The 24,205-nt window shown below is 41.2% G+C and overlaps 1 protein-coding gene across 3 annotated transcripts in view; it reads right to left on the bottom strand.

The window, feature by feature from the left end:
- Positions 1–24,205, bottom strand: part of OSBPL1A (oxysterol binding protein like 1A) — a 240,516-nt gene that overhangs the window by 29,237 nt on the left and 187,074 nt on the right. For all 3 annotated transcript variants that reach the window (XM_017884011.1, XM_017884012.1, XM_017884013.1), the window contains one exon: positions 5,727–5,802. In XM_017884011.1, the coding sequence (XP_017739500.1) occupies positions 5,727–5,802 (76 nt within the window). The remainder of the gene's footprint in view (positions 1–5,726; positions 5,803–24,205) is intronic.

A 24,205-nucleotide genomic window follows, 5' to 3' on the forward strand; every position in this document is an offset into this window, starting at 1 on the left:
TCACAGTCGCCCTCTGCTACTTTAAAAAAAAAAAAAAAAGGACTTAATCTCCTACTTAATCTGAATCACAGCATAGTATTTATACCTGGAAATGATAAAGGCTCCAGGGCACCAGACAGGGAAGGTTAGAAACAGTACTGTTATCAGCAAAGCCTCTTTTACTCAAGAACCATTAACTTACATTAGGGCTCCTTAACTGCCTGTTTCAGTTAAGGGAAAGACCTGACACTAGAAATAGGGTCTTCAAGCCACTTCTCCCCAGGTTGAAACATTCTGATTTTAGACCACTGTAGAGTGTGGGGGTAGAGATACCAAATTTTGTTTAACTATCTTGCTGCTTCTATCTCCCATCTCTCTAGCTGGTATTTATAACACGCCAGATTTGGCAAAGCTCCAAATCTTATCTAGCTCTGCATCTAGCTTAGAGTTGGAACGCAAGAATAACACTGTTGTCATGGTGGCATATATGGTATCACATGTTTATCTGAATCCAGAAATAACATCACATCCCTTCTGACAGTTACTCTGACCTGGTGATATGTCTGGGCATGAGGTCTGGCCCCATGGCTATGTGGTAGACATTCTGTACCGGAATGAATGAGCGAAATCTTCAGTCTGTGGGAAACATCTTAAGATTCATGGTGAGATAAAAGCATTTTATCAAAAACATATTGGCAAAGGTTTACTTCAGTGAAAAATATTCCAATTTTCTCAACCCTTTCTCAGTATCGCAAGGCACAACTGACTGATAAAAACAGTTCAATGAATTGAGATCGGAGAGCTTGGGAAAAGCTTCTCTGGTGTATTTTCCAGAGGCCAAGAAGCCAATGACTAATGAAAGGTAACAAAACCTTGTGCAAGTTAGAGTTTTCAAAGTTGTGTTTTAGTAACACTGAAGGGAGTCCTAATTGAGTTGTTAGCTTATAAATCACACACAAAAGTTTTGTAATATAATCTGACTTTTGGCATATAGTTGAAAAGGGGGTCAAAGAACTGAACGACATTACTGGATATTTTTTTAAAAACCCAAAAAACTCCTGATCCCATATGTCTGTTAATACGAGCAAAGCTCTCACTCAGTCCTTGTATGTATTCAAAAACAAGGACATAATTGTTACTGAAAATCTTGTCTCATTCTAGCAGCAAGTGATATTCATCTCAGATATCTAAACCCAATTGAAAAAAATTCTTTTCACTCATAACATTTTACCTTTTGCTAATATTTTCATATATTTTATAATGTTTACAATTGTAATCATTCAAATACTAACATTTATAATAACAATGCAAAGAAACCTTTAGTACTAAAGCCTTATAGAATACATAGCTTTTTAAATTTTAATTTTTACACATATTTCTGTAATAATGAAGTATGATAAAGTAATCGATAAAAGACCCTCAGAGATTAAAAAAATTGAGTTAACTGGGTAAATGGAGGTACTGGAAGAGAGATGACAGCTGAAGGTATGCACATGGCTTCTGGAACTCAGTTTCACCCTCACAAAAAGGACACGAAATTACTTGAGTTATCCTATAGGAAGGATAAAATGGAAATACAAGTTCAAGGAGACATGGAAGTATAAACTTTTCAATGACTAAAGAACAGCTTGCTCATGTATTTATTTAACAGAATGACAGTGGCAATCAAAACTTGATGGTATGTGGATCCCACTAGCTACCTTTAAAATAATGATACAACACTTTACTTTCACTTTCAATAGTCAGTATTCATGATATACCAGAACTTTGTCACCTTTTGCAATAATCCAGGACTATTCTATTACTCCAAGACATTTGAACACACACAAGGTCAGCGCGTGCACGGCCTTGAGCTCGAGTACCTCCTCAAATTTTGTGCTGAGGTCCTGGGGCTGGCTGCCTAAGTCACTAAGCATGAACACCCACGACCTAATCTCTGGCTGAGCCCTGCTGAGAAAGCCGCTGGAGCAAAGGGGTGAAGGGGAAGAGGAGGACGGAAGCAGGGTACACACAGGACACGAGGCTTTGGGATTAAAGAGTCCTGTGACAAAGGGGCCACAAGCAGAAAGAAATAAGCAAAGGCTTCATATGACTAAGCAGTGTCAGGATTAGTTCTCAGGAGCCAGAGATTTGTTTGTTTAGTAAAAGCTTCAACCACAAAGAGATTTAGGGTTGAATTCCAGTTATGTAAAGTATTCATTTCACATTGTATAATCCAACATTTTGATAACACAATCCTGCCCAAAACAGAGTAGGAGAAGAAAAGAAGGATGTCATCAGTACTGGAAATCAAAGTGGCTACATGCTATTTGGAAAAAGGTAAAGTACAACATGCAGGTGCGTGGGAGTGGAGGAGATGGGGCAGAGTGAGCCTGACTGGGGATGGGGCTGCAGACAGTGGGGGCCAAGATGACAAATGCCTGGAGACGAAACTCTTCCTTTCCTTCCTAAGACAAAGTGAGACTTAGACCACATCTGGCAGATAAGCATATGTACTGTGAATTTAGAAAAGCCACATATTTTGAGTAATAATAGCATTACATCATAAAATGGTATCATCACAGCATACAAATCCGGGGCATTAATTGTTGTGGAAAAAGATGGGATGGGGACCCTAGTTGAGTGTGGAACTGTGGGACTTTCACCCGCAGGATGCTCACACCCTGCACTCTGTCCTGGCACGCTCCTCACGACAACAGACAGCAGAAAGAGCTACGGCTCAGTATCAAATTTCCTCTTCCACTCTTAAGACTTATTAACAAATTAAGAAGCTGGCTAAATGGAGGTAAGGGAAGAGAGATGATAGCTGAAGGTACGCACATGGCTTCTAGAACTCAGTTTCACCCTCACAAAAAGAACACGAAGTGAAGTATTTGAATTAATGTGACAGAATCAGAAACATGCAGGCCGGGCACGGTGGCTCACACCTGTAATCCCAGCACTTTTGGAAGCCAGGGTGGGTGGATCAACTGAGGTCACGAGTTCAAGACCAGTCTGGACAACATGGTGAAACCCCGTCTCTACTAAAAGTACAAAACATTAGCCAGGCATGGTGGCGCGTACCTGTAGTCCCAGCTACTCGGGGGGCTGAGGCAGAAGAATCACTTGAACCCAGGAGGCAGAGGTTGCAGTAAGCTGAGATCACACCACTGCACCCTACCCTGGACCAGAGAGCGAGACTCTGTCTCCAAAAATAAAAAGAATCAGAAATATACAATAGGGGATTTTTAAAAATGTCTTCACTTTAAGTTAAGTGTATTAAGACCTACGGATACTACTATTCTCTAAGTTTGGACCTATTTTTCTTTTGGGAGATGGAAACAGGCAGATATTGGAGACTGTTGATACCAAAATTTACTTTAAAAATATATTCCAGGCCAGGCGCGGTAGCTCACGCCCATAATCCCAGCACTTTGGGAGGCTGAGGTGGGTGGATCACCTGACGTCAGGAGTTCAAGACCAGCCTGGCCAACATGGTAAAACCCCGTCCTGTCTCTATTAAAATTACAAAAAGTAGCTGCTTGTGGTGGTGGATACCTATAATTCCAGCTACTTGGGAGGCTGAGGCAGGAGAATCACTTGAACTTGGGAGGTGGAGGCTGCAGTAAGCCGAGATTGCACCACTGCACTCCAGCCTGGGTGATAAAGTGAGACTCCGACTCAAAAAAAAAATGGTTGTAATATTTGTATTTCTCTCTACTCTTCATTTTTCATCTTTACTGTCGCTTAGCGCTTATACCTTGATTGTGTCTGCTGCCTGAGAGAGAAGGTCCTATAGCAGACAGTGCTCAAAAAACAGTATTTCCAAAAGCTGGGTGATTTCCTTTCCATCCACATTAATAAAAATGCTCTTCCAGAACATTCGTCTCCTATGAACCTCAGCAGAAAGAAGTTTCCAAAAACACAACTTCCCCTGAAGCTCTCTCTCTATGCCTCGAATCAATAAATTCTAGAGATATGATTCAGAACATTCTATGGAACCTTTCAACCCAAACAGCTCTATGTTTATTTGTTGTATTTTATTTATGATTCAGCATAAGCATTTACTTGTATACAAGAAGTTCTGTGCCTAAACATAAAAGTAAAACCGGCCGGGCGCGATGGCTCAAGCCTGTAACCCCAGCACTTTGGGAGGCCGAGACGGGTGGATCGCGAGGTCAGGAGATCGAGACCACCCTGGCTAACACGGCGAAACCCCGTCTCTACTAAAAAATACAAAAAACTAGCCAGGCGAGGTGGCGGGCGCCTGTAGTCCCAGCTACTCGGGAGGCTGAGGCAGGAGAATGGCGTAAACCCGGGAGGTGGAGCTTGCAGTGAGCTGAGATCCGGCCACTGCACTCCAGGCTGGGCGACACAGCGAGACTCCGTCTCAAAAAAAAAAAAGTAAAACCACATTCTAGAGAAACAGAGTATCTGTCAGAGCATAGCAGGTGCAATCCAACATGACAGAGCGGGGATTAGATCCTACATTATCAAGCTCCGAAATTTAGATGAATTACTCTCCATGCAGGAGTCAAAAAATATTTGTTTAAAATTAATGTTTATGAAATTTGTTCCTTGGAAATTACATTTAGGAAGTTTCAGACTTCATTATCCACTTAGAGAAGAGAGACACTGGAAAAATGCCAGAGACCAGGCATGGTGGTTCAGGCCTGTAATACCAACACTTTGGGAGGCTGAGGTGGGAGGACTGCTTGAGCCCAGGAGTTCCAGACCACCCTGGGAAACATAGCAAAACTCCTTCTGTACTAAAAATACAAAAAATTAGCTGGATGTGGCAGTATACACCTGTGGTCCCAGCTACTCAGGAGGCTGAGGTGGGTGGATCAGTTGAGCTGGGGAGGTTGAGGCTGCTGTGAGCCATGATGGTATTACTTCACTCCAGTCTGGATAATATAACAAGTCCCTGTCTCAAAAAAAGAAGAAGAAAAAAAAAAAAAGAAATGAAATGAAAAGAGAAAAGAAAGAAAACGTAAAGAAAAATGCCAAAGTGAGCACCTCTGCAGGGGACAAGATTTCAAGCCGCAGAATGAAGTGTGCACAAGGTGACTGTGCTTCCCAGCACAGGGAGAGTTCTGGAGTGCTCCCAGGATACACATTCAATTGCAAAATGTTAAAAGGTAATGTCCAGGCAGATTCTTTTGTGCCACACGACTTACATGCTCGGAGGTCCAACATCACACTAGGAAGAGTTAAGAGAACTTTACCCAGAATCCTAGGCTGACTGACATCAGGGTGGCGGTGTTGACTACTAACTTCAAGGGAATCCAAGGATTTCTATAAAAGGAAATGCTGCCATCTCCCTACCTCTCCCCAAATCACATCCACCTGCACAGATAACTAAGCAGAGACGTATTCCAAATACTTCATATACAACACTCACAAATTCCAAATACGAAAACTTGCTGTGTGCACAGAAGTGTAAGTGAAATTCTGTTCTCCACTGTGGAGTTGTCTGTTCTTTCTGAGAGTTTCTAGGTAAGTCTATGGGGCAATATAAATGTGCTGTGACGACAGAAACACGGCATTTTTTTTTTTTTTACATCAAAAACGCACATTAAAGCCATTAGAGCAGCTCAAATTCTTGTCAGAAAAAATTCACCTATGACTTTTCACAATTTATGATTCTCGTACGTTTCCATAAACATTGTCATGCACCACTTTAATGCAAACTTTTAGATTCCTTTCTAAAGAATATACAATTAAACACATCTGCTTAATATCATATGACAAAACTGTTAATTTACCATTCCAATACATTTTCTGAGGATGCTCCAGATACTGAAGTCATTTCTGGAAAACATAGGAGAAGGCAAACTTGTTCTGAAAAAAGAAAAGAAAAACATAAAGTTCATTCAAATGCCATTGTCATTAGGAGGGAAAAACTACTGTCATTCACATGAGAGCTGCAGACACAGAGAGACACTTTAAAAATGTGTGTCATCACAGACAGGGCTAAACAGGGCTAACCTAGGGTTGCACCTGTTCACCGCTACCTACTTTGGCCTCTGAAAGATTCTGTAGCAAATCAACTGGCCCTCTGTCTTCAGCATTGCTCTGATCTGAACTCAGTCCTCCCAGTCCTTGGGGTCCAGCTGTTTGGACCATCTCAGAGATCCACTATCCTTTCACGTTATGGCACATCTGACCCTGTTGTTGGATTCATGGCACACTTACCATGTTCTGATACTTAATACATTATCATTCTCTAGCTGCTAAATGATGTAAACAAAATGCTATCACAAAGCTGAGATACAGGGTTTTAAGAAATGAAATGGAAAATAGAAACCTTTTATAAAAGCCAAATATTTTTTACAAGGAAAAGCCAAAGTATTTTTTAAAAAGTAAAAAGTATTTAGGCCCTGTAACATACATCAGTACTTCCCCAAGGAGAACTAACACTGAACAAAATGTAGCAATTCTGGGTATACTGGAAAACAACCTCTACAGAAAGAGCATCTTCAAAGCCTCTGGAGGTGTCTGAAAGCAGCCAAGGGATGACGGCTGCCTGGGGCTGACGGTCTGTGGCTTGGATAAGCAGCACATAAGAGCCACGCCTGGTGGGCAGGGAGTCACTCCATTTCCACAGATCAGAATGGCAGCAAAATCAGGAATGAGGGGTGTGCAAGAGGTGCCCAGGCCAACTTTCCATAACACTGTTACGAAAGTTTTCCAGTTGCCGGCCAGGCATGGTGGTTCACACCTGTAATCCTAGCACTTTGGGAGGCCAAGGTGGGCAGATCACTTGAGTTCAGGAGCTAAGACCAGTCTGGGCAACATGGTGAAACCCATCTCCACCAAAAATACAAAAATCAGCCACGCCTGGTGGTGCACGCCTGTAATCCCAGCTACTCAGGAGGCTGAGGCAGGAGAATCACTTGAACCTGGGAGGCGGAGGTTGCAGTGAGACGAGATCGTGCCACTGCATTCCAGCCTGGGCGACAGAGCGAGATTCTGTCTCAAAAAATAAAAAATAATAAAATAATAAAAAGTTTTCCAGTTGCCTTCTGAAATACATCCATATAGCTAAAATATTAAATATTTTAAAAATTATCTTCTAAAGAATCTCTAAATTAAACTAATTTAGATTATAGAAGTTAATACAATTTACATTTTTAAGTCAATAATCCACGGTGGAATTCTTCTAGTTTCTTTTTCTTTTTTAGGAACACGCACTGCTCATTTGGCAGATCTGCCATCTATCCAATCTGCTGGATAAGTGGCCACAGATGGTATTGAAATCACACTCCCCACTATCCAAGACCATCAATCTCTGTGACATGAACAATGGATACCAGGAAGAAGAATCCCTGCCATTATCTATCCTTTGCATGTATAATATATGTATATATTATACATATATATATGTATAATATATTTAGATGTATATAAACTAAATTTTCCATCTAGTTTTTTCTTTTTCTTTTTTTTTGAGATGGAGTTTCTCTCTTGTTGCTCAGGCTGAAGTGCAGTGATGTGATCTCAGCTCACTGCAACCTCTGCCTCCCAGGTTCAAATGATTCTCCTGCCTCAGCCTCCTGAGTAGCTGGGACTGCAGGCATGTGCCACCACACCCGGCTAATTTTTTGTATTTTTAGTAGAGATGGGGTTTCACCAACACCCCAACCATGTTGGCCAGGTTGGTCTTGAACTCCTGATCTCAGGGATCCACCCGCTTCGGCCATCCAAAGTGTTGGGATTATAGGCACGAGCTACCGCGCCCAGCCACATTTTCCTTCTAGTGTCTTGGAAAAATCAACCCAAAGTGTAGCACACCTAGAGAGTGATAAGCTTGAAAGCAGCCTGTGAAGAGGGAATGAGGGCTGTTATTCACCCCCGACAAACGCTGACATTAAATGTACAGATGTGTGCTACCATTCTAACTAAAGGCAAGAAGAGCAAAAAGGCAAGAACAACAAATATCTTGGAGGCAGAAGATGAGAGACAGTCGAGCTTTGTAATTATTCTCGGTTTAGAAATTGTCAGAGGACTGCCAGCCAAGAGTTCCACCTGGGAATATCCTATACTCATTTTTATGCACAAAACTTTGTGATTTTATGAGAATGTAATCCTTACTCATTTATAAGGAGGTCAGATTATGTGCAACATTCATTACCTATTCTGAACATAACCAGAAAGCAGAGGGGAAGGGGTTTTGAAAAGTAAACAGCCGTCACAGCCCATGTTATTTTCTTCTGTAGGACACGCAGAGCCAAGCGCCTTGCCTCACTGAGACCACACTTTTGCAATAAACTGATAGGAAGCAGCAAGAGAAACACCCGCCCACGAGACACCTACGCAGCGCGCAAGCCATGGCTTAGTAAATGACCTCTCAACTGTTGACCACAGGCTAAGTCCACAGCATGGCGGGGCTGCCAGGAAGACAGGTGCAATCTCAGACTGCCACAATGGGGCAGCAGCCAGAGCATCCCCGAAGGCCATATGAGCTGGGATTCAGGCTCAGGTGTCACTGTTGTTTCTGTTTTGTTTTTGTTTTTGTTTTGAGACAGAGTCATGCTCTGTTGCCCAGGCTGGAGTGCAGTGGTGTGATTTTGGCTCACTGCAACCTCCACCTCCTGGGTTCAAGCGATTCTTCTGCCTCAGCCTCCCAAGTAGCTGGGACTACAGGTACCCGCCACCACGCCTGGCTAATTTTTGTATCTTTAGTAGAGACGGGGTTTCAACATGTTGGCCAGGCTGGTCTTGAACTCCTTACATCTGGTGATCCACCCACCTCAGCCTCCCACAGTGCTGGTATGACAGGTGTGAGCCACCGCACCCAGCCCAGGTGCCACTTTTAAAAGAAACTGGAACACTTCCACGTGGGAGGACTGATCTGAGGCGAGGCAAAGGTGTCTGGAAAACATCTCTTATAAGCAGTGCTGAGGGACGTGCGAAGCTAGAGAAACAAAAGCTGGGGGTGTGGCGAACAGTGGGCACGAGGCGGGTCTTGGAGTATCGGAGAGAGGGCCTGGGATGGCAGGAGTAATGACCTCCATGCCGGCAGCTCCCCCAGCTGCTACGCACTTCAGCCTGCTTCATCTTCCTCCTCCACAGCACTGATTGACGTGACATAAGGTGCACCCTCTTGCTGATCTGTTGATGACCTCCTACCCCCAAAGAGTATGTAAACTCCATGAGAACTCATGTTCTGTCTACTGCTGTAGCCCTGCTGCCTAGGACAATGGCTAGCACCAAGTGGGAGTTTAAGTATTTGTGGAAGAAGCTTTGGAATGTATACGACCTATTAGACATTATCTCTTTTGTAAAGAATTTGGTTTATTCTGTGCCACTTAAGAGAGAAGGACTATTAACTACTGCAGGTGAATGCTTATATTAGGGTGGCTAATATAAAGACCTGTCTCACAATTAATTCTAAAAATAGGAGATGAGAGAGGCCTCTTAAGGAAGGGTTTCAGACAGAGGCTGGAGGATTCCACCAGTCAGGGCACAGAAAGGCACCCCAGCTCGACCAAGGGTGCTGCTAAACATCATGCCAGGAACAAGACAGGCTCCACAACAAAGAATGACCCACCCACAATGTCAGCAGTGCCAGGGCCAAGATATCCAGCCAGAGAAATACAATGAGAGCTTCATGTATAATATCAAATTCTGTAGTAGCTACATTTTAAAAAGTCAAAGCTAATTTTAGTAATTTATTTTATTTAACCCAGTATACCCAAAATACTAGCATTTCAACATATAATACATACCAAAAATGATATTTTATACTTTTTTCCATACTGTCTTTGAAATCCAGTGTGTATTCTACACTTCTAGAGCATATCTCAATTAAGCCACCAAACAGTTAACATGAAATCTAGTCTTAACAAAGTTGTTTTTAATGGAAGAACAGTTTCTGCTTCATTTTACAATTTAACTTATGTTAATTAAAATTAAGTAAAAAATCAGGTAGGGTGCCATGGCTCATGCCTGTAATCCCAGCACTTTCGGAAGTTGAGGCAGGTGGATCACAAGGTCTGGAGTTCGAGACCAGCCTGGCCAAGATGGGGAAACCCTGTCTCTACTAAAAAATACAAAAATTAGCCAGGTGCAGTGGCAGGTGCCTGTAATCCCAGCTACTCGGGAGGCTGAGGCAGGAGAATCACTTGAACCTGGGAAGCGGAGGTTGCAGTGAGCTGAGATTACCCCACTACACTCCAGCCTGGGCAACAGGGCAAGACTCTGTCTCAAAAAAAAAAGTAAAAAAATCAGTTTCTCAGTCATACTAGATTTCAAGGGTCCCAAAGCCACATGTGGCTAGTGGCAACTGTACTGAACAGAATGGATCTCTGTGATTACTTCTGAAAACAAAATGGTTGTATTGTTTCAAGAATAGGGTGGGGAACAAAAATCTGCCCAATTTTACAAGTCTAAAGTCAAGAACAGACAAAAAACAGTCCACAGTCTAATCAACAAGAAAATGCTAAATCTTCTGCAGTGTTATTTGAAGAAGCAGAGGGAGTAGAGAAGTTAAAAAAAAAAATGAGGTAGGAGCTTCAGTTAAAAAAAAAAAAATTGTGTTGAAAAGGATATGTTTCCATATTTAAAAATTTCACTCCCTCTGCCAGGAAAAAAAGAAGAGAGAATTCCCAAATGATGTTGGATGGCAGTGTTACTCCAGGCAGAAATAAGAACAGATGCGAGCAGCGATCAGAATTTTCAGGCTGAAAGCACAGTTCAGTGATTCTCTCTCCGTGGAGTTTATCTGAGGGTCATTATCCAGCATTCTATGCTTCCTTTTTCTCTTCACACAGAGAGAACACACCCTGTACCAGGGACCGGCACTGATATGTCCTGGTTCTATCTTCAACCATACAGATGACATTACGACTATCTAGACAACAGCACAATAACTGGTTTTTCAAGGAAGAGTCTCACAGTGGTTTCATCTACGTGATGCAAGCAGCTCTGCTTGCTAGCACATCATTATTTCCCTGCCACACAGCATTGTAGACAGACCCCAAAGAACCACATTCATTTAAGAAGTGTTCACTGAAAAATGCTATGCTTGAATCCCCTTGTCCTGGAAAATTGTGCAAGGTCAGGAGATAACGATCTCCAAAACCTTTAAACGTTATTTGGATGGCAGAAATGACATGTTATTTGGGCCAGGTATGGTCGCTCATGCCTGTAATCCTAGCACTTTGGGAGGCTGAGGTAGATGGATCACTTGAGGTCAGGAGTTCGAGACCATCCTGGCCAACATGGTGAAACCCCGTCTCTACTAAAAATACAAAAATTAGCCAGGCATGGTGGCACATGCCTGTAATCCCAGCTACTTGGGACGCTGAGGCAGGAGAATCACTTGAACCCAGGAGGCAGAGGTTGCAGTGAGCTGAGGCTGTGCTACGGCACTCCAACCTGGGCAACAGAGCAAGACTCCATTTAAAAAAAAAAAAAGAAGAAGAAAGAAATTATATGTTATTTGGAAGCTGAGCCTCGCAAATTTACCTAACTGCACAGATCTCCCTTATCTACCCGCTGGACACCGAGCCCACCTCCTGCATCTGCTCCGTGGATTGCTAGGTTAAACACTCAACACTGTTTGCTCACAGAGGCCCTCTGAAAAGAAGAAAAAGATGACAACACAAAGGTAGGCAAAATTAAGCTTCACCTGGAATTGGCTGCCAGGTGTTTCATGCTCTCCAGGTTTGCCTCCTGATATTTCATGAGACACACATGAGCTCTTCTGGGTCTTGGGTATGTGCATGCATATTTTTACTGAGATATCCTTATACTTGGCAGGAGGTGGGGGAGGTGTCATCCCTTTCATGGAGGATATAAAAGAACCATGGAATGGAAACCAGAGTTACAGCACACACTCTTGCTACCACCCAGCTGTGTAACCTGGGGCAAATCTTGCAAGTTGAAGCTACACAGCTGTACAATTCCCCTTCTTCTGGCAGCTAGATCTGCACTAAGAAAAATGCCTAGGACAATTAAAGCTTCTTGGAAATGAAGGTTCAACTTCTTACCTACACACCAGTTTTAAAGAATTTTTAAAATTATTTGTTATTTTTATAAAGCACAAACATACTAAGATAAAAACACTCATTGTCAGTGGTGACATCATCTGTCCACTAAATTATCTTCTCACACGTAGGCGCTCTTTGTATATTATAGATATTTCATTCACCACCTGCATTACAGATAACTTATCCCAAGTCTAACATTGGCCGTGTGATTCTGTTTACGGTATGATTTGCTAAACCAAATCCACCTACTAGGGAAGGCTATATATGTTATTATCATAATCTACATGTGAAACATAAATGAACAGATATCATTCAGTATTTTCCCAAAGAACAAAATAAAAATTCATTATTAACAAGTATTCCAGAAAAAAAGGTAAATTTCTTAATTCACAACATTTGGTATTTTTCCAATGGACAAGATAGAAACAATTCATTATTAACAGGTATTCCAGAAAAAAAGGTAAATTTCTTAATTCACAACATTTGGTAATCTTGACCTTAAATTTTTAGGAATTCAAGTTCTATGTCAAAACCAAAACAACACATACAATTAAAACAATGTTCTCAGGCATATCCCAAATGGTAGTAAACACAAGTAAATTAGAGAGGGATGGAGTATATGGTTATTTTTCAAATTGAAAAATAAGTACTTTTTTTGGAGACAGAGTTTCGCTCTTTTTGCCCAGGCTGGTGTGTAATGGTGCCATCTCGGCTCACTGCAACCTCCACTTCCCAGGTTCAAGCGATTCTCCCGCTTCAGTCATCCGAGTAACTGGAATTACAGGCATGCACCACCATGTCTGGCTAATTTTGTATTTTTAGTAGAGATGGGGTTTCCCCATGTTAGCCAGGCTGGTCTTGAATTCCTGACCGCAGGTGATCTACCCTCCATGGCCTCCTAAAGTGCTGGGATTACAGGCGTGAGCCACTGTGCTTGGCCAAAATATATTATTATATAACAAAGGAAATGATCTACAGACAAAGGACAAGCTAGACCTCTTCTCCTGCACCCTCCAACACCAACAGTAACAGCACGAGTGCTCCTTTCCACACCCCTCTTCGTACAAACAAGGGGATACAGGCATGTGTTTTTAATTGAAATATACCCCACAGGTCACACTGCTTTTTCATGAAATATCAAGGACACTCCCTTCAAATCGACACAGGTGTATCTTTCTAACATCGTCAGGCACATGTGCACGTACGTGGTAGCGTATCACACACGCGGATTTTTCACGTCGTCTTTCCCCGTTTGTTCTTTTTGCTTGCCCCCCAACTCCTCCATCTCCACCACCACTCTACCACCCTATAATCCACGTTAAGAAGCTGGCATCTCGGCCGGGCGCGGTGGCTCAAGCCTGTAATCCCAGCACTTTGGGAGGCCGAGAGTGACCGATAGGCGGGCCGGATCACTGAGGTCAGGAGATCGAGACCAATCCTGGCTTTACACGGTGGAAACGCTCCGTCTCTAGCTAAAAAATACAAAAAAAACTCTATGACCAGGACGAGGTGGCGGGCACGCCGATAGTCCCAGCTACTCAGGTAGGCTGACGTAGGAGAACGGCGTGAACCTGGGAGGCAGAGCTTAGCCAGTGAGCTGAGATTGGCCACATGCACTCCAGCCTGGGTGACAGTGAGCGAAGACTCTGTCATCAAAAAAAAAAAAAAAAAAAAAAAAAAAAAAGAAGCTGGCATTCTCTTTTCTGTTGCTTTCCCCACAAGTTCCCAAAAGGGCCACATGTAGAGCGTGCATGTGTGCACACACAAAGGGGTGTGCTGCCCTTAATATTCCAAATTAGGGTACTAATTATACATACTTCTCTATGGTCTGCTTTCCAATACTATGTGCAAATTTGTTGATGTCAAATGGTATACTAGTTATTTTAAGAAATGTATAATATGGCATAAGAATACTATATCTCAAAATACACTTTGTCATTCTCCATGAAAGGCATTTACCATTTCATTCTTTTGCTACAATAATGCAACAAAAATATTTCAATATATGATGTATTCTTATTTAAATCTGATGCCTTCATTTTAATGGGGCAGAGCACTGGGGTTAAAATTCTTGGGCCAAGGAGTCTCTCTATTTCACACATCCGTAGATGCGGCCAGACTGCTTTCGGAGAAGCTTTTAACAATTGCGTATCTCACCAGCAGTCTATGAGCACTCTCTTCTTCCCACCAGCAAGATTTGGTGTTAACAGGTGTTCTTGTCCTTTTAGGTTTTGGGTCTGACTGCACTAGTGATGCTACCTTGTTATTTTACTTTGCTTTTTCTCGACTATTGGTGGGTTAGAACATTTCTCATATGCTTAATGACCATCTGAATTCAAAGATGGTCAACTGCCTATTTATATCATCTATACTGCTGGATTTTTGTTGTTGTTGTTATTTAGTAAGAATTTTTTTTTTTTTTGTATGTGATAGCTATTAATCTTTTGTCACCTAGATTGCACATAGTACCATCTGCAGGTTAACAAAAAACTTTTACAAACAAGTATGTCTCTTTTTTAAAACACAGATTCTGTGTTTTCTATCTTGGTGAAGGCTTCTCCCACCCTAAAGCTGTTTCTTTTTTTTTTTTTTTTTAAACATGATGTTCCCATTCTCTAAATGACATATATTTCTCTCTCTCAAGTCCATATCTCTACATAAAGATAGTTAGGTCTCTTTAAGGGGTGGGTCCTTGTTTGCTCACTTTGGGCCACTTGTGACTAAGATTCTCATGCCCTCTATGCCTTTCACAAACAGGGCCTGTGAAGTGGCCCTACTCCCTTTCTCCGAAGACAGAGGAGCTCTCTCTCCAACACTTCGCTTACTCGCAATTCCAGGAATCTTAATAGTTTATATTTTTATTTAGCTTCATTCCAGCTTCTATCTCCGTTCAAAAGACCCTTGATCATTGATTTGTATGTTTCAGGGAAGACAGAAAAAGTTCAGGCGTTTTTTTAAAAGCAACACTTTCACAAATGCTGTGACATCAAAATATCCCCAGGCTAGCTTTAAAGAGTTCTACTAAGATGAAGTGGATGAATACTAATGGCTAGCATTTAGTGAGAGTTTGCTCCAGTTTAGACTGTGTTAATCACTTAATGTGCATCACCCCATTTAATCCTCAAAGTAATCTTATTAAGCACTCTTATTAAATAACCTGTCCATGGTCATACATTGAATTAGTAGAACTGGATTCTTTAACTCCACAGCCGTCGCTCCTGGCTTTCAGAACTCTGACTGCGTGAACTTGAACATGTAACTAACCTATTCCAAACCTTGGTTTTTCTTAGAAAATGACAATACTAGTGTTTCATATGGCCATGGTGGAGTTCCCATGAAACGATGCATACAGAGAGTGTTTTTAAAACTTTAGGTCCCATTCATTCTGGTCTATAGACTCAATTTAATGGTAATATAACCAGCATTTTAAAAAATGAAATCAAATACATCTGGCAAGGATAGGTATTGTTAATGAAAATTCTGTCCCAGCAATACACATACACCCCAGTGTGCATTATGTGGTCAAATATAATTTTATTTTAAATATGGAAATTGGTCAGTGATAGAAAACACTCAGCCCAGTGCCTGGTAGGTAGAAAACCTTCAACATGAAGTAGAGATTGATATTATTATTATTATTGTTGTTAGTAATTTCAGGGAAAACTGTTTCATCTTCCTGTCTGAGCTGTTAAAGATTTAAAACTACTATGACTTTTGGATGAAAATTTACTAATTACAGTTTCAAAAGATGATCTAAAATGGTTATTAAACAATTTTCATAACTATATTAAGGTTTTCACAGAGAAACAGGAATGACATTGTTTCTATTGCCCTGGAGAAAAGCAGAAAATGAAATGGTTTTCACCACTTGTGCTTCCTTCCCCTAGGAAGCCTTTTTTGTTGTTGTTGTTTTGAGACAGAGTCTCCATCTGTCACCCAGGCTGGAGTGTAGTGGCGTGATCTCGGCTCACTGCAACCTCCATCTCCAGGGTTCAAGTGATTCTCCAGCCTCAGCCTCCCACGTAGCTGGGACTACAGGCATGCGCCACCGCACCCGGCTAATTTTTGTACTTTTAGTAGAAATGGGGTTTTACCATGTTGGCCAGGTTGGTCTTGAACTCCTGACCTCAGATGGTACTCGTGCCTCGGCCTCCCAAAGTGCTGGGATTACAGGTGTGAGCCACTGCACTCGGATGGAAGGCTTTATACCTGGATGGTGAATGCCAGCCAGTGGCTCTCAGCTGGGACCAGATACAGGTATAAATGAAAGAGATTTTTCAAATTAATGAACTATCCCTTCCAAGAGCTTCTGGTTAGGAGGCTGCAGAATACTAAACAAAGAATCTTTAAGCAAAGACTGTGGTTAAGACATAATGAAGCAACTCAGGAGGGACTCTGACTTGGAAATGTCCCTTTGTTTTCTGCCATTTAATAATTCATTGATATTCTTTGTTTTAATGTCATATGACCAGAGTGAAAGTGCTGGGACAACTCTGTCCAATTAACATTTTTCATTTAATTGAAATGATGAAAGAACATACTAATAAATCCCAAACTTAATTTTACTGCACCTTAAACATTCCATTGACATGATTAGATGGTATTAAAACTCATTCCCATCCAGATCCGAGGGTACATCCTCTCCCAACCCATCTTTGGGAGACTTCAAGCATGCTCCTCCATTCAGGCTTCTCTTCCGCACCCAGCCTTGGAGAATGATCTCAAACTTACCCATGATGTCAGCAATGGGATTTTAAAAGCAACTCCAAGGTTCTAATTTAGAACAATGAAATTGGCTAGTTCCATGCTCAGCTTAAATTTCACAATTCTTTATTTTCCCTACCTTCATTCATTCCCTCTGCTGTTTTTTACATATCTGCCACTCAGAGTGTAATCCTCCTCCCCTCCAAGACTCTGAGATTAGAGACTATGTCTTATTCTCCTCTGTGTCCTTCAGGGAACATAATATTTTGCATATGACAGGTGCTCAAAGTTTCAAAATAAATGATTTTACCTAATGTCTCAAGTTACGATGGAGCTGAAGAAAGAAAAACAGTGAAAAAATGATACGGATAAGCAAGCAATGAGGTATGAAGAACATAACAATCATTTTCTGTCTTGCTCTGTTGCCCAGGCTGGAGGTAGGGGTGCAATCTCGGCTCACTGCAACCTCCACTGTTCAGGTTCAAGCGATTCTCCTGCCTCAGCCTCCTGAGTAGCTGGGATTACAGGTGCCCACCATCATGCCTGGCTAATTTTTGTATTTTTAGTAGAGACGAGGTTTCGTCATGTTGGCCAGGCTGGTCTCGAACTCCTGACCTCAGGTGATCCGCCCGCCTTGGCCTCCCAAAGTGCTGGGATTACAGGCGTGAGCCACTGTGCCCAGCCTCTTATGTCACTTAAGAGACTATTTTCAAAACCAACTTCTTTAACAAACATTTTCACTTGTGCTTAACAAATAAGTATTTGTTATTAACTATTATGTAGGAATCACAATTTTAGGTAGCAGAATATTGATCTGGGTATTTAGAAAAGTGAAAAACAACTTAATTCTTACCTCTGATTCAAAATTAAAGAATGAGCTAGAAATCAAAGAAAACTATTCCACAGATAAACAGATTTCAACACATCTGTAACCACAACATTGACAGTCTGTATGTATACATGTATATTGTTGTATGTGTGTTTTGCACTTGTGTGTGTATAACTATTTGCAGTTATTAGATACTTATCACCTCTCTTCTCAACTACCAGACTTCTTATCCTTTCCTCCAAATCCTTCCTTCTGTCACCCAGGCTGGAATGCAGTGGCATGACCTTGGCTCACTGTAACCTCTGCCTCCTGGGTTCAAGCGATTCTCGTGCCTCAGCCTCCGGAGTAGCTGGCACTACAACCGTGTGTCACAACACTGGCTACATTTTGTATTTTTAGTAGAGACAAGGTTTTGCCATGTTACCCAGGCTGGTCTCAAACTCCTGGCCTCAAGAAACGCACTCGCCTCAGCCTCCCAAAGTGCTGAGATTACAGGCATGAACCACTGCGCCCTGCCTACAAGTCCCAATTTAAATATAATTTAATGACACGGCTTGTATCTTTAATTTCTATTGCCCTGCTGAAGTTTACTGAACACTCAAAGCAAAATAGTCTTCCAAATTAGGAAGTCATTAGAGCTAAACTATAAAATAAATTTGAATTCACAAAAGTAATTAGATTTTAAAATTATGTTCGAGAGTAAATTACTGTAGTAATAAAAAGTCTTACTTCATTTTCACAAATGATGCATAAGCTTACTTGAAAAAAATCTTCATATAGTTCATCTGGGATAGAACTCACAAGTCTATTCTTTAAACAATGGTTGAAAAACAAATGATGAGCAGAAAAGCCTACCAATCTTACCACTGGATAAATATATTCTGACTTACAAGTCATTTGAAAAGTACTAAATTCCATTGTTAGAAATTTAACACTCATCTCTCCACCCCTTCTTTGTCCTGGTTGGGACATAAGGAACCACACAGAATGCAACACATTCTCTTCATTTGAAAGGCTAAGGGTTTCCACACACACTGTTATTCACCTACACCAATTTCTTGAGAACATGTATAGTTGCTGCAGCAAATGTACTTACTTAAACTCTTACTACCATTAGATTCCAAGCCCTGTTGAACCTGCAGTGAATGGTATAGAACCTGTAATATAGGTACTTAGCACACATTGCTGAGATCAACTTTATGCCAGATGATTTTCTATTAATTAGGGATCTAGAATAAGCAAACTGTCCCATGCACATTTACAAAGAGAAACAATTATCCCATAGTATCAACAACAAAAAAGGCTATTGTTTACTCTGAGGAATTAAAATGTTGCATCACAAAATTTCTGATGTGCTCTAAATACCTTTCATTCTTCTGTCATTCTCTTCGAAAGACACTGACAAAGTTGACTTCAAGAACACACCATTGGTGATACCAAAGAGCACCAGGGCAGTGGCTAAAAGTTTGGGGTAGGCAACGATTACTGAGAGAGAACCCCCAAGACAGCACTAACATAATAGAAAAATTACAAAGTGGACTTCATTAAAATTAAAGACTGTTCAAACAAAGAAGAAATTAAAGACTTCTGTTTATGATTAAAGAAATGAAAGGGCAAGCAACCAACTAAGAGAAAATACTCATAATATGTGTATTTGATATAGGATTAGTATCCAGAATATATAAAGAATTACTACAAATCAATAATACAAAGACATACAAACAAATTTAAAATGGACAAAACTCCCAGACACGTCACGAAAACAATGGCTAAGAAAAACATGGACAAGCATTCAAAATCAGTAAGAAAATATAAATTAAAAACACACAATGAGACATCATGTCATACCTACAAAACACCAAATGTTGCTGAGGAGGTGGAGCGACTAAAATTCTCACGTATTTCTGACTGCAGTGCAAACTGGTACACATTCAGGAAACAGTACAGTTACAAAGCTAAACACACATCTCCCGTATGACCCAAAAATTCTACTCCTACATAGTGAAGAGAATGAAAACATGTCCGCAGAAAGGTATCTAGAAGAACATTTATAAAAGCTTTTTTGTTCATAACTCCAAACTGCAAAAAACCCAAATTCCATCAACAGGAGTACAGATAAGCCGAATTGTGGGACATTCAAACTAACATAGCATTCACCAATAAAAAGAAACAGGCAATGATATATACAATAGGAATGAAAGTCAAGACACGGTGTTGAGTGACTAAAGACACACTCAAGGAGTATGCGCTCTGTGATTCCTTTATAATGCAGTTCAAGATAAGACTAATCCATAGTGGCAGAAATCAGAGCAGTGGCTGTCTATGGAGAGTGGGGGATCAACTGAAAGGGAGTCAGAGGGAACTTCCTGGAGTGATGGAAATGTTCCATCTTGACTGGGATGTTAGTTACATGGGTCTGTGCACCTGACAAAACTCACCAAAAACAAAAAGAAACTATAATGTAATATAACCTGTTGGTTTAGATTAGCATTTCTCAAACTTTTGGTCTTTAGATCAGTCAAACTCTTAAAAATTATTGAAGACCCTGGGGCCAGGTGCGGTGGCTCACACCTGTAATGCCAGCACTTTGGGAGGCTGAGGCAGGTGGATCATGAGGTCAGGAGTTCGAGACCAGCCTGGCCAACAACTGGAGTTGGTGAAACCCCATCTCTACTAAAAATACAAAAATTAGCCGGGTGTGGTGGTGTGTGCCTGCAATCCCAACTACTTGGGAGGTTGAGGCAGGAGAATCACTTGAATCTGGGAGGTGGACGTTGCCAAAATCGTGAGCAGTGAGCCAAAATCGTGCCACTGCACTCCAGCCTGGGTGATGGAGTGAGACTCCATCTCAAAAACAAAACAAAAAACAAAAAAACCCTTATTGAAGACCCCAAAAGAGTTAGTTTTCTTTCACTTTCATTTCTCCCTCCTTTTCTTTTCTTTTTTCTTTTTTTTTTTCTTGAGACAGCGTCTTACTTTGTCACCCAGGCTGGAATACAGTGGTATGATCACGACTCACTTGCAGCCTTAGCCTCCCAGGCTCAAGCAATCCTCCTGCTTCAGCCTCCCGAGTAGCTGGGACCACGGGCAAGTGCCACCATACTCAGCTATGTTTTCTTTCTTTTTTGATAGCAATGGGGTCTCCCTATGTTACCCAGGAGGGTCTCAAACTCCTGGACTCAAGTGATCCTCCCACCTTGGCCTTTCAAAGTGCTGGGATTACAGGCATGAGCCACCGTATCTGGTATAGTTTTCTTTTAATGTGGATTTTATGTATTGCTATTTACCAAATTTTTTAAAAGCTGAAAATAATTTCTTATTAATTCATTTAATAAAAGTAAAAGTGATATGTTAACCTAAATAACTGTTTTTTTTTTTTCTGAGATGGAGTCTTGCTCTGTCTCCCAGGCTGGAGTGCAATGGCGTGATCTTGGCACCCTGCAACCTCCGCCTCCCAGGTTCAAGTGATTCTCCTGCCTCAGCCTCCTAAATAGTTGGGATTACAGGCACTCGCCACCACATCCAGCTAATTTTTTGTATTTTTAGTAGAGACAGGGTTTCACCAGGTTGGCCATGCTGGTCTCAAACTCCTGACCTCAGACAATCCATCTGCCTCGGCCTCCCAAAGTGCTGGGATTACAGGCGTGAGCCACCGCACCCAGCCCTAAATAACATTTTTATAGAAAAAGACTGTATTTTCCAAAATAAAATAACTTAGAAGAGTAGCACTGTTTTACATTATTGCAATCTTTTAAATGTCTGCATTAAGAAAGGATAACTGGATTCTCATAACTGTTTCTGCATTCAGTCTGCGATTTCTTGTATCAAGTAGTCTAGAAACTTCATTATAAACATTTAAGTGAATGATAGGAAAAAGGCACATTTTTAGTAATATAATGCAAACTGCTGTAACTTTGTTGTTCCCTGAAAGAGCCTTGGGGACCCCCCCTCCCCACCACAAGGGTCCAAAATCTTCACTTTCTAGAACCACTGGCAAAGACAGTCAGCAAAAGGGCTTTCCCTTTTCCCAGTACAGATTTAAGAAACTTTGGAACAAGGCAGTTTAAAAAAAAAAAAAAAATTCCAGCCGGGTGCAGTGTCTCATGCCTGTAATCCTAGCACTTCGAGAGGTTGAGGTAGGTATATCACTTGAGGTTAGGAGTTCGATACCAGCCTGGCCAACATGGTGAAACCTTGTCTCTACTAAAATACAAAAATTGGCTGGGTGTGGTGGAGTATGCTTATAATCCCAGCTACTCGGGAGATCGCGCCACTGCACTTCAGCCTGGGCAACAGAGCAAAACTCCATCTCAGAAAAAAGAAAAAAAATCAATTCATTCAACAAATATTGACTACATTTCAACTACTATAAGGTTTTAAGGATATTAGGAAGCTGGATAAATAAAATACCAAGGAACGTTTACAGTTGAGATACTTCTGTTTCACAATGTTATTTCATTTCTGGAATCTGCCTCAGAAACTTTTTTTTTTTTTTTTTTGAGACGGAGTCTCGCTCTGTCACCAGGCTGGAGTGTAGTGGCGTGATCTCGGCTCACTGCAACCTCCACCTCCTGGGTTCAAGTGATTCTCCTGCCTCAGCCTCCTGAGTAGCTGGGACTAAAGGCACGCACCACCACACCTGGCTAATTTTTTTTTTTTTTTTTTTTAGCAGAGATGGGGTTTCACCATGTTGGCCAGGATGGTCTCGATCTCCTGACTTCGTGATCCACCCACCTCAGCCTCCCAAGGAGCTGGGATTACAGGCGTGAGCCACCGTGACCAGCATTCAAAAACTTTAAAACTCTGGCACTTCTGCTAAGTGGGCTTAAAAATATTTGAAATAAATAAGATAGTTTGAAACAAATATGACCTTATTTTAATAAGATAGAATTCAAAAATTTCAACCAACACATTCATCTTTAGTAGTTCACTTGACTGCCTAAAAGTTCGATATGATTTTTCATATTCTCTTAACTTTAAATCTGCGAGCAAATACTGGGTTTTAGTCACACAACTCACAGAATCTCACCCTAAGTTGATGCAATTTGATTTTATCACAATGAAATGATGCCCGCAAACAAGGGAGAAAATGTTTGCCCTCCAGAGGTGATAAGATTTATTCCACAGTCTTAAAAATACTACTATTTCTCAGTTGTGTACTATTAATTAAAACTTTAGTTGTAGGCCGGGCGCGGTGGCTCACGCCTGTAATCCCAGCACTTTGGGAGGCCAAGGCGGGCGGATCACGAGGTCAGGAGATTGAGACCATCCTGGCTAACACGGTGAAACCTCGTCTCTACTAAAAACACAAAAAATTAGCCGGGCGTGGTAGCGGGCGCCTGCAGTCCCAGCTACTCGAGAGGCTGAGGCAGGAGAATGGTGTGAACCCGGGAGGCGGAGCTTGCAGTGAGCCGAGATCGCACCACTGCACTCCAGCCTGGGCAACAGAGCGAGACTCCGTCTCAAAACAAACAAACAAACAAAACTTTAGTTGTATTGTATGTGAAGATTCAAGATCTTCAAAGTTATATATGAAATACTTGATATGTTTAATATACATAAATCAACAGAAAGTGTCTAAAATTTACCTATACAATTAAATTCCTGAAATTTGCCTATCCCCATTTCAACAGAAGCAGAATTGAGGCTGGTCTTAAAGAGGCCAATCACTTAAAACTCTTCCTGCACGACTATTATTATAATGCACCCCGTACCTAGTTTCACGTTCGAATTCAGACAAATACAGTCATCACAAAGTTCTCTCTGCGTTTCTAGAATGCCATTCTGAAGCCTAGCATAAAGGAGCACCATATCTTACAGCTTAGTCAGAGATGAGGGTGACTCAACAGCTGGGTATTTAACCTGCTGTTAAACCTCTCCAACTAAAATTAGCCTAGCGTCTTAGAAGCAGGTCAGTACAAGTCTAAGACAAGAGCTCTAAGACTACTCATATATCATTTTTAGTTACAAATCTTTAAAAAAATCCAATGACTTGGTTTCCTATTTTAAGTTCAATAATTTGATGTGGCCAGGCACAGTGGCTCACGCCTGTAATCCGAGCACTTTGGGAGGCTGAGGCAGACGGATCACCTGAGCTCAGGAGTTCGAGACCAGCCTGGGCAACATAGTGAAATCCTGTCTCTACTAAAAATACAAAAAAGTTAGCCGGGCGTGGTGGCAGGCGCCTGTAATCCCAGAAATCCCAGCTACTCAGAAGTTCAATGGCTTGAACCCAGGAGGCAGAGGTTGCAGTGAGCCAAGATTACACCACTGCACTCCAGGCTAGATGACCGAGTGGGACTGTCTCAAAATGATAATAATAATAATAAAATCTGATGTAATTATCTGATATTATTATTTAATTTTGCTAATATTTCCATAACTTAAGATTATTTTTCATTGTTGATCTTTTAAATTACTTATCTATAGTCTATGATTATCACTTAACAAATCTGGCTCTACACAATAAAAAGGTTAGGGTGGTCTTATTTTACAAGAGGTTTTACTTGTTTTGACTTTAATAAGTTAAAATCCTATGTACACAATTTTAAAGTGATTTTCACAATGGATTTCTAAAATTTAGAATTCGTTGTCAAGCTTCAAGAATGCAGTACATTTTCTGTTTCTCAGTTTATTACCATAACTGGATTAACAGGAATGCTTAGAGAATCTTCACATTTGAAAGCAAAAGGAACTGATGAAAATTATCTCTGAA

The sequence above is a fragment of the Rhinopithecus bieti genome, unplaced genomic scaffold (genome assembly GCF_001698545.2).
Source record: "Rhinopithecus bieti isolate Rb0 unplaced genomic scaffold, ASM169854v2 scaffold_13577, whole genome shotgun sequence".
In the NCBI taxonomy this organism is placed as follows: Eukaryota; Metazoa; Chordata; class Mammalia; order Primates; family Cercopithecidae; genus Rhinopithecus; species Rhinopithecus bieti.